The sequence below is a fragment of the Gossypium hirsutum genome, chromosome D11, assembly GCF_007990345.1.
Source record: "Gossypium hirsutum isolate 1008001.06 chromosome D11, Gossypium_hirsutum_v2.1, whole genome shotgun sequence".
Classification (NCBI taxonomy): Eukaryota; Viridiplantae; Streptophyta; class Magnoliopsida; order Malvales; family Malvaceae; genus Gossypium; species Gossypium hirsutum.
The window spans coordinates 53,544,188-53,560,562 of record NC_053447.1 but is presented as its reverse complement, the minus strand read 5'-3'; the positions used below and the strand labels follow the sequence as shown (position 1 = coordinate 53,560,562).

General features: G+C 31.5%; 1 protein-coding gene and 1 long non-coding RNA gene across 2 annotated transcripts; both read left to right on the top strand.

The window, feature by feature from the left end:
- The first annotated feature begins 7,883 nt into the window (after positions 1–7,883).
- On the top strand, positions 7,884–11,484 carry LOC107961860 (uncharacterized). Its single transcript, XR_001701456.2, has 3 exons — positions 7,884–8,119; positions 10,837–10,917; positions 11,058–11,484. It is a non-coding gene; the product is annotated as an uncharacterized lncRNA (long non-coding RNA).
- Positions 11,485–13,336: 1,852 nt separating this feature from the next.
- LOC121223110 (trafficking protein particle complex subunit 6B) lies at positions 13,337–15,743 on the top strand. Its single transcript, XM_041104132.1, has 4 exons — positions 13,337–13,579; positions 14,396–14,513; positions 14,593–14,812; positions 15,482–15,743. Exons 1-4 carry the CDS (start codon positions 13,428–13,430, stop codon positions 15,508–15,510), a joined length of 519 nt encoding a protein of 172 aa, XP_040960066.1. The 5' UTR covers positions 13,337–13,427; the 3' UTR covers positions 15,511–15,743.
- The last annotated feature ends 632 nt before the right edge of the window (positions 15,744–16,375 follow it).

Sequence of the window (16,375 nt, the reverse complement as noted above, 5' to 3'; positions counted from 1 at the left end):
CGCTATAGACCAACACCTTTAGCGGCGCATTCATTAGCGGCGTCTGTTGCGGCGCTTTTCAAAGCGCCGCTAAAGGCCTAAAAAAGCGCCGCTAAAAGCCTGTTTTGGTGTAGTGTGTATTTATTCTGAGTATGATCCTGCTAATTTGAGCTATTTATGATCTTTTATCTCACAGGGACTAAATTTGAGGTAAAAGTAAAATTAAGGGCCAAAACGTGAATTTAGAGATAAAATGAGCCAATGTGTGACACAAGGAAAAGTTGGTGCCAAAAGTGTAAGCATGGAGGACACAAGGGTTGAAATGCAAAAGGAAGAGATTTTATTCTATTAAACTCTATTTTAATTATATTAGGATAATTAATATTGAGATAATTATTAAGGATTATTTTTAGGATTTTATTTTATCTTTATTTATCTTCAATTAAATGTATTTATCTTTTAGGAATTTAAGTAGGATTAGACTATCTCCCCTAGCACTATCAATAGGGGTGAAGTGACTCAAAAGGGGATCCCATATATTTTTTTTAAAACACTCTCTCCCCAAAAGTTTGGGCTTTTGTTCTTCTCATATTTCTTTTTAATAAAATCTTTATTTTTATTTATTTATTTTCTTTTCTACCACAACCATGAGCCACTAAACCCATCTAGCCGAAGGTTGTCAAAAATCCTCAAAAGGGTTCATGAGGCTTAGAATCCGTACTTAGCCTCCTTGCTGAGTATTCATCGTTTCTCCACACTACGGGGCTAACGCTTCCGTCCATGTCCCTAAAGAAGTAAGCTTTTCAATGTATGCAAAGGCGGCCGCTTTGTATGTTTTGGGAAGGTTGCACAGTCGGTTCGTTAGCTTACTGCGTCAGAAGTTGGCGAGCCCAAGAGACAAAATGGCTTGGGATTCGCCATTGAGAAGCGTTGATCTAGCATAAGACGATCCCACAGAAGCGATTGTTGGCTAGATTCAGGTTCCACCACAACGTAAGTCTAAGTCATTGGAGTTGGTGGTCGTAGGCATCCTCTTCCACTATAACTGGCTTATTCGGTTAGGGAAGGATCATCTAAAAGCCGAGGATTGAACCCAAGGCAGAACGAGACAACTGGAGGTTGGAATCTCCTATAAGAATTTCCTTTCTCTCAATTCTGTTTTTAATTTTTCTAATTTTCGATTCAATATTCTTAAATTTGTTTTTATTTTATTTTTCGTTTTCAAATCCAAACATTTAATTCTGTTATTTTTTTATTTTATTTTTTTCAGGCACGCAAGTTTTCTTGGGCAAGATTCTGCCTAGGATTTCACGGAACAAGATATTTTGCAAGTCCAGTCCCTGAGGATTTGACCCTACTTCCCTTTTACTATTCTTTTTCATTTTTTTTATTAGGGATAGGATATTTTTGGTGCTTTTAATGACCACATCACAACCCAAGCACCCACCCCGAATTGTTCAATTAATCAAACCTAAACAATCTTTGATGTTATTCATATCCACCTTAGTGGAGCATGATAGAAAACACCGAACCTATAACGCCCTTTGCCCAAGAAAACTCGAGCAATGATAAAAAAAAGTATTGGTATCTAAGTTATGTCATTTTTCCCATTTTGGTACCTAAACAATTTTTTTAGTCACAAGTGCTAAACTACTTTTTTTTTGGTCTCAAGCTAGTACCTCTATTAATTAAATTGCTAGTCAAACCGTTAAGTGTATTTAAAAAAAAGATAACTAATTAAAATTGTCATGTGACAAAAAAGATAAAAAAAATATTATATATTTTTACTTTATATTTTTTCTTTCTTCATCCGTTAATCTTGGGCTTGTTTTGCAAGTGTGAGTATTTAGGACTTCATGGTTTGGATCAAGGTTTTCAAAACCAATCGCTAGTCGAACTGGTCAGACCACCAGTTCCCGGTTTGATCAATTTGTCTGATTCAATCAAATAAATTGTTAAAACTCATAAAAGTATAAAATATAAAAATATAAAAAAATAGAGGAAACAAGTTCAATCGGTTCAACCAATGTTTTTAGTTTGGTTCAACCAGCTTGTATTGGTTTAAGGGTCAATCGATTCAACCTTATCTCTAGACCAATACCCTAGTTGGTTCCCGAGCCAACGATCCAATTGACCAATCCAATTTTGAAAACGCTGGTTTTGATAAATGAAAGAACTTTTTTGGTCTTGTCAAGTTGAGCAAGCAGAAAATAAAGTTCGAAAACAAAATTAATCGCCAATGTCTCGACATTAGGAGGGTGAATTTTGAAGATTGCTAGTATTGCCATACATTATAGAGGAAAAGAAAAATAAAAAAAATAAAAAAAATAAAGAGAGAAATAATCTAAAAGAACAGAAAATAATTAATGTGGGGTGTATCTCGCATTTATCAAACTCTTTACAGGTACTTAGAAAGACAAACGTCAAGCAACTCAAGAAGACCCAAGCCTGACGTCACGACGAGGATCGTCGGGACGACGCGGCAACGTTGAAACAACAAAGCAAAGATGGCATAACGATGAGGTGATTCTCGACGTGATGACATGTTCCCACAAATACCGAGTTTTTTCCCCAGTTAAACTCTGCTATCTTTTCCCACTTAAACTATGATTAGTTTAGAAATATTTTAGTCATATTAGGACTTTAATATTAGCCTATTTAAAGGTCTTTGTAACCTTGTTTAGAGAGTTAACAAAATATCTCTTACGTGAAATTTGATAAAGAGTTTTAGGGAGAGTTATCGAGAGAGCTTTATATTCGGGTTTTGGCTTTTGCTCATTTAAGTTATTTTCTCCATCTTGTACTCTTTGTTTATTTTTTCATTAAGTGAAGTCTTCTTTACCCGTTGTAACACCCCAAACCTGGCCTAGGCGTTATGGCCGAATATGGAAATGTCATAAAGAAGGGTTTTTTAAAATAAAGTTATTTCGATAAAGCTTTGTAACCTTTATTCGTTAAAAACTATTACTGAAAACGTTATTTAAGAACTCGTTGTCAAAACATAATTTATAGCGGAAGTCTTAGAAATTGTTATATTTAATAAACCCGTTCGTATTTTCGAAAAACTATTGTTTTAGTAAAAACCATGTTTTTAACCAACCGCCGCAAATAAAAAGTCAAGTAAAAAATCTGAATCCCAAAACAAAATCAAACCGTCCGGAGAGTCCATAAATTACAAAACTTCTAGAAAATAATCCTTAATTAAATAAATAAAAATCATGATCTTCATCAGTTACGAACTTGTGGTCATCGTGAGGCTCCGTCACATAGATCTGCCTAAGTCTGTGGATTACCTGAACTGAACAGACAGATAGAAGTAAGTTTTCGTAAACTCAGTGTGTAACCCAACATAAATAGTCATGCTATTCATACAGAAATTACGTATATAGTCAGATTCAGACCTAAGCATTTTACAGATACAGGAATATCATGCTTAACATGCTCGCATACAAATATCAGATATATATAACAGAATAATCAGACATGCATAATAGTGTCTTACTTAGAGTAAACTATCAGAATATCAGATCACATAATCTAGGGTTTGGTTAGCCCTTACCGACCCTATGGTAGGCCCATAGTCGATCGGAACAACTCGTGCGACCCTAGGAAAAATTTTAAAATTATGGGCCTACATGCCCATATGGGCCCACACGCCTAGATTAGCCTTGCCCGTGTGGCCCACACGGCCTAGCCCAAAACCTACACACTCATGTGGCATGCCCATATGGGCCTACACACCCAACTTCGCCTAACCCGTGTGTCCCACACAGCCGTGTCTTGCGTACAGCCATGCCTTCGTCGACCACACGGACGTGTCTAGCACACAGCCAACCACACGGACAGGCATATACCCGTGTGGCATCGATAGAATACACTTTCGGTTTTTGCCAAAACTCGATTTTTTGCTTTTTAGGTACACACCTGTTTCAGTTTTCATGTGAGAACACACCTAAGACCACTAGAACCCTAACACCCCGAATGATTTCGACTAAGATTCTGCAATAGGAGAGCCCTGTTGTTATAGGAATGCGCGTGGACCAAGATCGAGTTGCCAAGTCACGGGAAACTCCTACGAAAACCCTAAACAATCAGATCTGAAACGAAACAGAAAATTAAAAGATTAGAACTTTGAATTTTCAGATTTGAAATAAAATCCCCAAAACAGCAAAGAATCAAATTGAGAATAGAAATAAGTGTTAATAAGGGTTCTTGAAACCCTAAAGGAGATTGCGATTCTGCCCAATTGAACACCAATATAGTTTTCCCCAAATTCGACAATCTAATTTCACCCCAAAAGAGTAAGGATGAATCCGCAAGAACCCTAGAAATTGAGGATTTTTGGCTAATTCTTTAAGATAGAAAAAAAAACTGGAAACACAATAAGAACAACAAATAAATTAGATAAAGATTCGGCACAAGTAGAAATAAAAAAAGAATTGACAGCAAGAAATTAAAAGATAAGTCCTGAGAAGCCTTGAAATCCCGAAAGATCTCACAACTCCCTTCAAACGGCTCTAATCTCCCCTCCAAAGAATATCAATGGCAAGAAGAAGGCTGAAGATGGCTCCCACAATCAAAAGATTGTTAAAACAACTTCTAAAGAAAACCCAAGAGAGAATTCTTGGAGAAAAACTCAAAGAGAATTTTGCACTTAAACAAGTCTAAAATTTTTGATATATTTGAGAAGTATCTAACAAGGTGGCTGGCTAAGCCTTTATATAGGCTTTTCAAATGTTTTCCTAATCTAATTAGAAAACTAAGGGTCTGTTTGATTGCCAGTAAAATGTTTTCCGTAAAATGATTTCTGGAAAATGTTTTACTTTTTTGTAAAATGATTTACTGGAAAATATTTTCTGGTGTTTGATTGAATCTGTGTAAAATATTTTCTGCTGGCAGATTTCCTGAAAATATTTTTCGGAAAAGTTGTTTTTACATATATTAATATATATTAATAAATTTTTATATTTTAAATTGTTTTTACATATATTGAAATGATTTATTTATAATAATACTCAATTATTAAGCTACAATATTAATCGTTATAAATTGAAAAAAACTAATATCAAATAAATTATTTGTAATTGTGTTAAAAAAACAAGTTTTCTACCAGAAATGAAGGAAGGAATGAAGGAGGCGATAGAGAAGAGAGCACGGAAAATGTCTTACGGAAATTGAAAGGGTAAGACATTTTCCCTAAAATGTAACCCATTTTCCCTTGTTTTGGAGTTCATTTTCCAAATGGAAAATATTTTCCGCCAATCAAACGCTGGAAAAGTTGGAAATGATTTTCCGAAAAATCAATTCCGTCAATCAAACAGACCCTAAAACTAAAAAAACTCCTAATTATTTTAATTTTAAATGGAAATTCGGCCAAGGGCTTTTAATTGGGCCTCTTGGACTGAATATTTACATAAAAATTTAAACTAAGTATTTAAAAAAAATAAAACTTTACAAATTAGGTCACTTTGACAATTTGGCCTGATTTTCAAGTAAGTATGGTTTGTCTTCTTGTTTGGGCTTGGGTTGGGCCTTTGTGACTCGTATCACCTGTTCTTCACGATTCACTACAAACAACCAAAGGAAAACAAAAAAGCAAGATACAGAGATTTGACGACAGATCGAAACAGAATAGAAGGAAGTAGCAAAAAGAAATGAAAGAATGAAAGAGCAGAGAAAAACAAAAGAAAATTGACATTAGTTTTTGCTGGAAAGAGAGAAATTTTGATAAATAATTAAAAATAAAAATAAAAATAAAAATAAAAACCACTTTGATTACAACCCCACAGCATCCACTAACTCACAACCACCTCAGAATTTTAGCTCTACCAAAACTCTATTAGACAACCAAGCAAAAATTAACATCCACACTTGCATAAAAATTCGAACACAGGACTTTTAACACACTAACTCCCTTACCACTCAAACCAACAAACTCATTCTAATATAAATTAATAGACAATTTTATATAAGCCCACTCAACAAGGGTAAGGCTTGGATCTAAAATAACAAAATTTGGCAAAAAAGAGACTTGAACCTAAGACCTCATACATACACCCAAAACACTTAATCACTAAAACAAACACACATTTATGTTAAATATTTACAGAAGCAGAAATAAATTATTCAAGGCGTTACACCTGTAGTTTTTATCCTCTTCGAAGAAGTTTTTCATGTAAAATTTGTGTGTTCGATATTCTTTACTTTTCTTGTTCGTTGTTTATACGGGTTGAACCCCAACAATCAAAAAAATACTTTTAAAGGTTAAATGACATGGCGATTTTTTACGTAAAATTTGTGTGTTCAATCCTCTTTACTTTTCTTGTTCGTTGTTTATATAGGTTTATCCCCAACAATTAAAAATATATCTAAAAGTTAAATGACGTGGCGGTTTATTATTGGCAGTAAATTTTTTAATAGATATAACATTTTGGTGTAAGTAAAATGGGTAACAAAATAATAATTTATGTACCACTTGTGACCCCCCAAAAAAAAGTTTATGTATCACTTCTGAAAAAATAGTATTATTTTGGCACTAACTCTAATTATCCTCGCTTTCGCTAGGGTTTCAATTTAAATAAAATATTATTTGATCAATAATAAAATTTAATTTAAAAAAATTATAAAATAATATTTTTTATCTTAAATTAAAATGATATTAATATTCAATATTGACTTAATATGTCATTTGATACCCGAATTTAACACTATTTTTTTCAAATGTGGTACATATGTTATTGTTTTGTTTAATTTGACATTTGTATTTGACAAAAGTTATATATTTTGGTACCCCAAAGGTTATAGTGTTACTTTTTAATGTTCAATTCAGATTTTAGAGTTGATTTGATTAAAGTTTATTGCTAATATTGTTAATTTTGAATTTTTCATGATTTTGTTAATAGAATAAGTTTAGTGTTAATTATGAATTTGTTTAATTTTGCGTTTAATTTTATCAAATGCAGCTGATGATGTTATTTAATTCGAATTTTAAAATTGATTTGATGAAAGTTAATTACTATATCATTAACTAATTATAAATTTTTATCAAATCAATTTTAAAATCTGAATTAAATATTGAAATGTTAAACTTGATATCTTGAAATATCAAAACATATAATTTTTATTAAAAATAAATATCATGTTAGATAAAAAATAACACATGTATCGTATTAAAAAAGAGAGTATAAAATCTATTTTTATATGAAGTTTCTTGGGTTCTCATTTTAGGTACAAATTTATTAAGGAGCCTTTATAAATTAGATATTTTGTGTCTATATATATTTACTTTAAATTGAGATTAGTATTGTATATATAGAGAAAAGATTGAATGAAATAGTGATTCCACATCATTCTTATCATTTTTTAATAAAATAATGACAAATCAAATTTTTTATCCTAATTTTTAGTTTTTTTAAGTTGGATTTAAATTTTTTAGAAGGAACATTTGATTTTCTATTTTTTAATGAAAATGGATAAAGATGATGTGGAATCATAGTTTCATATCATCCGTCTCATGGGAAAAGGATTCTATGAAACAAGGATGTCACATCATCTGTATCCATTTTTCAATAATTTTATGCCACATCAATATTTTCATCCTGAAAAAAAAATCAAATCTAAATTAAAATACTTAAATTTAAAATAAAATTACTGATATGACAAAAAATTATTGAAAATAAATAATATTTCTGTTTCATACAATCCTTTCTCCCGTACCATATACATAATATATAAAATTTAGAAGAAAAAAAAAAGAATGTGATTGTTGGGGCGTGGCCCCCACCATGATACCATCACCATCAACTTTTCATTTTGCATGACATCCCATCCCCATTTAGTGGGATGTTGAAAAGCCAAATTTTGGGGTGAGCTTTAGGAAGCTTGCACGGCAAAGTAAAGAGAAAAAAAAGTCAACAAGGAAAAACAGTTAATTGCCCATGAAGAGCTACACGGCAAGTCAAGGAAGAGAAGAAAAAACTGGCTTTTAAAATGAGAAGAGGTGAGATTACGAGAATAAATGAGAGGGCCAAAACAAGGATGAGCTGAAGCAAAGTTACTGCCACCCAAGAAAAAGAAAGCTAAGGAAGAAGCCATAGCCCGGAACCATAAGAAGGAAAAGAGGAGAGGAAAGCTTTATCTGGTATTTGCATTCATTTACCTTGTGTATGTGTAGCAAAATCTTGTTTGGTGTACCTTGATATGAATCAATGAGTTGAAATTTGCACTTTCAAAGTCATATATCTGATCATTTTGCATGATGAATAACTCTTCCTTTTTATGCCTGCTCTTTATCCTTAATTCATGTACGATCATTTAAGGTTGTTTGAAACGATCCTTGTTGACTAAGATTTCCTTAACTCGTTTGTTTTTCAATCCTATGGACTTAGCCTTTTGTGATATGAAAGCATAAATACATGCATGTCTTCCATATAAAACCTTTTGATTTCCTTCCTTTTAGGATGACAGAAGGAAACGTGTAATGTTGATTTAAGATAGGTTGGAACCTTGCTTTTGTTTCATAAGAATTCATGGTCATACATGGACTTTTCATGCATATAATCCTTTGGTTTGTAAGTTGGTATTTACGGTAGCATGCATGGTGGCTTGGTTTGTAGGCAGACGCATGGTTAGTTTTGAGCTAATTTGAATAGAAATCCATTAATGTTATAAGCTTAACACGAGTATTAATATATGTATATTATGGCCATGTGTTTTGGGTTCGCATGTACGTTTCTATGCTGTGTGATTGTATATTGTTTGGTTGTACATATTTGTGATTATATAAAGTTATGTGTATATCAAGTCGATGTTTATGTTTGTGGTTTGTTAGATTGCGTCATAACTCGACGTATATGTCTAAGGTAATATTCTGGGATTAATTATAAATCATGAATTCATTGCTATGTTAGATAAAATTTCATTGATTTTCATCGCTATGCAAATATGAGATGAAATGAGGTTGAGACAAAATAGAAGATAAAATGAAAATAACATGGATACTAATTATTCATGTGTAAAAGTTTATATAAATTTAAAATATTTTAAAAATAAAAATATCATATAGGTAAATTTTTTAAAATTGACCTACCATGAAAAATTATGTCAAACATATAATAAGTTCAAACACAATTTTTTCTCAAAATTAAATCATAATGATAAACTATAGAAAACATAATACATACCTAATAAAAACATTTAAAAGCTTATTATATATTTAAAAATAACATTTTTAAATTATGTCATTCCTTTTTTTTTGGAAAAACAAATTTGGATTGTACATAGATAATTGAATAGTATTACATAATAGTTAATGTTTTTTAACACAATATTTGTATTAGTTAGATTGGCGTAACTTATAATACAAATGGAAAATTTAAATTCTTAAGAAAATATTTATTTTTAAAAATTAAGAAAATGAATACAGAGTCAAATTTGAATTTAGGCATGATATAAACGACAAAAAATATAAATAACATGACATTAAAATATTAAAATAGGATATGAATAAATGAGTGTGTAAATATTTATATAAAATAAATTATTAATGTGTAAAATTTTATATAAATTTGTAATATTTAAACAAGTAAAAATTATTACGAATATGTTTATGTCACGGATACAAATAAATATATATTTTAGATTGGACCACTAAAATTAATAAACTATGCAAAATATATAATAGATTTCAACACAAAATTTGACATTATGCAAATTATTAAGATATATGACATCATGGTAGAACCTTAATAAAATGATTTAATTAATAAAATTAATAACATGCATTAAAGTAAATAGATTTTTAGTTAGTAAATTTATAGTTTACAATAACGATGATAATAATTATATATGTTGAAGAAATAAATATAATGGTAAAATAAGAGGATTTGTGGGGGTGAGAGGCCGAGGGTTACGACCAGGGGTGTAGGGGTCTGCCCCTGCGGTATGGGCCATACCGTACAAGTTGAGGCTATATAGAACTATACTTCTACTATTTGACTTTGATTAGAATATAATTTTTTAACTCTTAAATAGATATGGTTGAAACTCGTCTTATATCATTCGTTGTGATCGCTCTATTGTCATTATCAACATATAAATAAAAAATTCATGAATCATATGAAAATGACAGTAGACAAAAGAAATTAAAAGAGCGAAATACATTATTCGACATATAGAAATATAAGCTTAATAGTTTTAATTAATGAGATGATTAAATATAATATAGCAAATTAAGAATAAAACAAAAACAAATATATATATATAATATTAGAGCGAGAAACAATACCTAGGAGTTTGATAATCTTTGTACTTTTTCTTTCTATTGTTTAATACCAAATATTTATTGATGGTTAGTAGGCCTTAATATATTAATAATGTATTACAAAATAATTAAAATATTAAGAGAAAAATTATATAAAAAAATTCTCATATTTTCTTACATTTTGTATGTTTCACACGGCTCTATTTATAAGCCTTAATGCTTTGATGGTTTTAAAACAAGACAAATAAACCTAAAAAGCATATACACGTGTCGGGCATTAACCCACTAGGGATATTTTTTTCATGTAAGTTGTTGATTTTAAACTCAGCAGTTAACAAAATCTAATAAAAGTTCAAAAAAACGGCTGAGTCCAAAAACTTCGGAACTTGAAGCTCCATAAAGCAAGCCATAGAAGAGCCAACATAAAAGACAAACAAGGGTCAAAGTCCTGCTGTAATTCACGTGTATCAAACAGAATATCGAGGAGTATACATATAATAGTAATTTCCTTTTCCAATCGAATTTCTCTTCCTTGCATGCATGAAAATCCATGCTTTACTTTTCCTTGTTATAAATAGATATGTCCTTGTAACTAGTTGTAGCCGCCCACAACAAAGAAATGGAGAAACCTAAGCTCCGGTTTGCCTGCTTCATAGCTCTTCTCATTATTGTTTTCGGTATGTATACGTATATATATATATATGATCTCTTTCTCTCTTTACTCTACTATTCATTACATTTTCTACTAACTAAAAGGTTCTATGGATTTTCATTTTTCATTCGTACACGTTGTAATGGATTCCTGTGCTAGTTGCAGCCATGACAGAAGCCGAAGCATTGACCGACGGTACCAAGGGACATCCATGCAGTAAACATAAGGACTGTACAGATGCCTGTAGTTATCGAGGCCGGTGTCCGTTCCTTTGCGAGTCCGGATCCTGCGTTTGCGACTGTCCGCCGCCGTAGTATTGAGCGGACGGCCTCCTAGCTATACATCTCTTCAAACATGATTATTAATTGTAGCAGCTAGGCAGAAGCTTATTCCCTTAGCATATTATTGTGTTTTGTTTGAAGTAATAGTTTAGTGATAAATGTTTTACCTTGTAGGGATTACTTAATAAAGTCGTTTTTCTTTAGGCAGCCTCGAAGAAAAAAAAAGGAAAATAAGAATTTTTTTTAGCTGTTGGATTGTTAGAGCTTTTGCTTTTGGGTGTGTTTCCGTTAGTAAAATTTAATTTGCTTCACTAGTTTTGCTCTAAGTTGTTTTTGCTTTGGTATAAATCTCCCGAAAGTCCTTTCACTATTCCAAAATCAGCAAATTGATCCTGCTTTAAAAAAAGAAGAAGTAATTTACTCTTTATAATATTCGAAAGTGATCAAACAAAAAGGGTGAAAGTCTAAAGACAGGATAGCTAATGTATGGAGTTGGCTTTAGCTTCAGAAGACGGAAATGGGCAGGGAGAAAATCTGACAATGGAGGTGCCCAATCGGGCAACAAACAAAGTCACATCAAGAGAAGACGATATTTTGGTTATCTTCGAAAGTGAGAGGATTAAATTGTTTCATTTTAAAATTGGAATTAATTTGTTTAATATCAAAATTGAGAGAAATTGGAGAAGTTTAGATGTATAGGTATTAAAGCTTACCTAAACCCTAAATTTAGGGATGAAACTTATATTATCCATATTTTTTATTATATTTTAATAAGTGTTTAATATTCTTGTAAAAAATTATTTGAAAATTAAAATACTCTTTTTAGATGAAAGAATCCCACAAACAAACACAAGAACCTTAAACATTATACTCTAATTTCTCGAGAAAATAGTTTGATTACTTCTGATACAGAAGAATGAGTTTATGCACAACTAAAGAGATGACAAACTGCTGCTAACAACATAACAGAATCCTCAACAATATAATTGATTCTGTTCAATTAACTCTAATACTCATCCATCATCTACAGTTTTTATGATCTAGAGTCTGTCCCTTAACCGACAACAATGGAATGATGACAAAAGTTTGGTAAGAACGTTGGCCACTTGATCATATGTTGGAACTTCACCCTCCTGCAGCTTTCTCATGAACAAAGAAGAGGTCAAGTTAAACATGTTTGGACTTTGAGTGGAGAACCAGGTTGACAGCAACGGCTACCGCACTGGAATTATCACACCAAATATTGGACATAATGTTTGAAAGTAAAAAGTAAGTAATTTAAGTGATATTCAAGTTAATAATTATTATTATATGTAAAATTAAAATTTTAAATGTTTTTTAAGTAATTAATTTAAATTATTTACATTTTTTAATTTATATATATAAATAATATTTTAAATAATAAATTCACATAAAAAATAACTCTTACAAATTAATAAAAAAATTATAATTAATATAATAATTGACTCATATTCAAAGTATCAAATATTTGACTGTATTTTTTAATTACGTCTTTATTATTATTATTATTATTATTATTATTATTATTGATCCTTATTATTAAAATTAAGAGTATAAGCTAAAGGATACAGCCATGGTCTCTTAGTATTAATTTTTATATTTGAAAACAAATTCAATTTAGATTATATAAACTAATAAAAGTTGTAGTAATTTATTTTTAATATTATAATATATGAAATGTTTTGCACACTTTCAATGGCCTTCAAATTTTTAATTATAATTATATTATAATTATTTATTAAATTTATAATATATATTTATTAAAATAATTAATATAGATTAAATCCTAAACTTTACTAAGAGAGACGGATCGATACTAAAATTTTATCGTTATCTTATACTAAAATATTGCTACACAAGGCCTAAATATATTAAGGGTAGGTTTGGACGAGCGATTGGGTGCAGTAAAGTATGTTTAGCTTACTTTTTGTCTCACACTTCAGTATTATTATCATATCTAATCTCAGTGCTACCGCTATTTTTATACTAACGATAGATAAACATGCCGTCCATTAAAGCTCCTCTAAATCAGTTTTATTTTTGGACTATCAGTTGAAACTCTTCTTAAAAATACTGCTTTCAAAACCCGGCCCAAATAGTAGGATCCATTACCTTTAAATTTAGCCTCAAAATATTAAATTTAAATCAAATAAAGATTGGAAAAGCGAAATATATTTTAGAGAGAAACTGCTTTGTCCTTTCTTCCTGTTGAAGAGATTTGTAATAACCAAAAATGGGGAGAGAAGTATCAGAAAGCTGCATTGATAGCCTACTAATCGAAATGGTTTCCACATATTGCAACCGTTTTTACGCCAATAAGCCTGAGCTCGCTGCTCGTCGGATCGAAGCCATTGGGTATCAGGTTGGCCACCAGCTCTCTGAACGGTGAACCCTTCTTCATCTTATCAATAATCCAATTTCCCCATTTTTTTAGTTAATTCGTATATTTATGAAGCTGATCACTCCATTTAAATTATATTTTTGTCAAATTTGTATTTTACAAAGTGAATTTTAGTTTAAGTTACTGTGTTTTAATGTCTTCTTTTTGGATCTGAGGGAGTGAAACCCCCTCCCCCCACATATATTGAGTTAATTTGAGTGGAATTTCTAAAACCCAATTCTAGTTTTTCTATCTTTATTCTACTATAGATATTATGATGCGGTAAAAGGAAGGGTATGATAAAACTTTTATGATCTAGTAGTGTTCTAAGTGCGCAAGGATTTGAAGTTTTGATTGTTGATGCTAACTGATGCAATGGTTTGGCTTTTATAATTTTCGGCATTGCTTGGGATTGTTGCTATGACTATCTTAGTAATTAGTTTCACCTTTAGTATGCCGTAATGCAAGGTAAATACTTTATTTGCAATCTTGTTGAGAACAGAGCTAACATGTATGCATTTGAAGGTAGTTAGAATCAGGGTATTTCTCTGGACAAGATTTATTTTTCAACTTTTTATGTAATGAGCCCTTTAAGTTTGTTGCTATACATTGCACTTGACATCAAAATTTGATATAAAATGGGGCCTTTGAGAATTGCGATAGTAGTAGCAGTACTTAATGTATTTGGTGAAATGCATTTTGATTCCTTGGGTAGATTAATTAACGCAAGTTATGGTTCGAAAATGGATTGTTCCTGATATCCATTCATTAGCAAAGTTAAGATGCTAATTGTTGTAGTGACAAAGCTTAGTTATTGCCAGGTACACGATGGAGAGGCCACGTTTTAGTGATCATTTAGAGGCAATCAAGTTCATCTGCAAGGACTTTTGGTCTGAACTCTTTAAGAAGCAGATAGACAACTTGAAGACAAATCATAGAGTATGTTTAGGAACTGAAGCTGACCAAAACCTGCATGCTATGATGAAGTTTTATGAAATGGTTTAAACTTGTCTTGTAGGGTACCTTTGTATTGCAAGATAATCGTTTTCGTTGGCTTACACGCATGTCAATTGATCAATCACCTGAAAATGGAGCATCTGAAGAGCCTTCTATCATGGCTGATGAGAAGGCTGTGGAAAGCATGCATCTATATTTTCCATGTGGAATCATCAGGGGAGCTCTTTCAAACTTGGGAATACCTTGTGCAGTTTCCGCTGACATATCCAACCTTCCTGCATGTGAGTAACTCTCTTGATGATTGCTATTTGCTGTATAACTTTTTTATGTTGTAAACATTTACATGTTTTTAGATATCGAAACTATAAGTGATTTTGAGTCAGATAATGATAACATCACATGCCACTTTAGGAACTTAACCAATGCTATTTAATACATGAAGCCTATTCAATTTTGGTTTCCTTAATTATAACATAAGTGATGTTAAGCTATGTTGCTCTGACTTATTGTTTTTCTTGAAATGCTTGTGTTCGATGCTCGTACCTGACATGGGCACAGGAAATTGACCCTCCAAAAATCTTTCAAATTAGTAAGAAACTTGGTAAAACACAACGAACCTGTTTCAGGGACATACCTATATTTGACACTCATATCTAAATTTGAGTAACTTAGATGTTAAGTGACTTTTGTATTGTAGAAACTTGAAAAAGGTTGATTTAACGATTATATATATAATACTATTTACTTCATTTGATGGTTCTTTGTTTTTTAATGCAACTTTTGAGTTTCCACCCTTGTTTGTTGATACTCAATCAATGATGATAACCTGTTTCCAGAAGAAATTTAAATATAATGTCAGATATTTGAACAGATTTAACTGTTCCATTTTATTTGTTTAATTTTAATTCATGTAACATGTAAACTTTTTGAGACTTGTAATCTTGCCTCAGGTTCATTTGTTATCCGAATAAAGGCTTGATGAACATATTAAATGAAATGGGGCACCAATTATTTGGTTTTCAAACATACTCATGATGAAAGAAGATGGTGAGAACTACTAGAGTCCCATTTAGAATATAGATGCTATGGTTACTGTTTTTTTGTTTTTTTTGGGTTTGTTGATGTTATGGTGTTACTTTTGAAGAAATTATGTGGCAAATAGACATTTGGAATATTTGTATATGGATGTTGGTAAACCTTTGTTGTTGGTGAGATTGCTTTATTGAATTTTTTTTTTCTGTGCATATAACCGTGACTTGAAGCAATGCCCTTCTTTTGTTGAACTGACATTTCATTGAAAAGGATCTGTGACTTATACCTCTATTTGCTAGACTCTGATTTGAGTTCTACAAAACAATTCATGCCAAAGATTTGGTTGTTTTGACTAACCACTGTTCCTCTCCCAGCGTTGCAATTGGCGGCGCATATATGTTTTCTTTGTTTCGAGTCTGAATTCTCCATTCATTCCTCTGGTTCTACGTTTTTGAATTTTGTGAGGCCCTCAACCACACTCCATGGTTTCTCCTTTATACCAACATTTCTTCATTCCTGTATCCCAATCCCAATCTGCTGTATAGGTAGCGAAAATCCCCTCGTACTTAAAGGTGATTGCAATTGGTGTTTTGTTTTCCTGTTTTAGGCTGAATATGGTTTTCTAGAGTTCTTCAGCCTTAACAGCTACCTTTAATCACAAGGCACCTCCCACGTCATTTCTTCCTCATTGAAATCCATTTCTGTTAATTCCGGGAACATTGATCCTATTTTAACAGTGTTTTCCTTTCTAATCTGGGTTAGAGGGATGTTATGTACATGAATTCAGAACTCAAAAGTCAAGAAGTCGATCT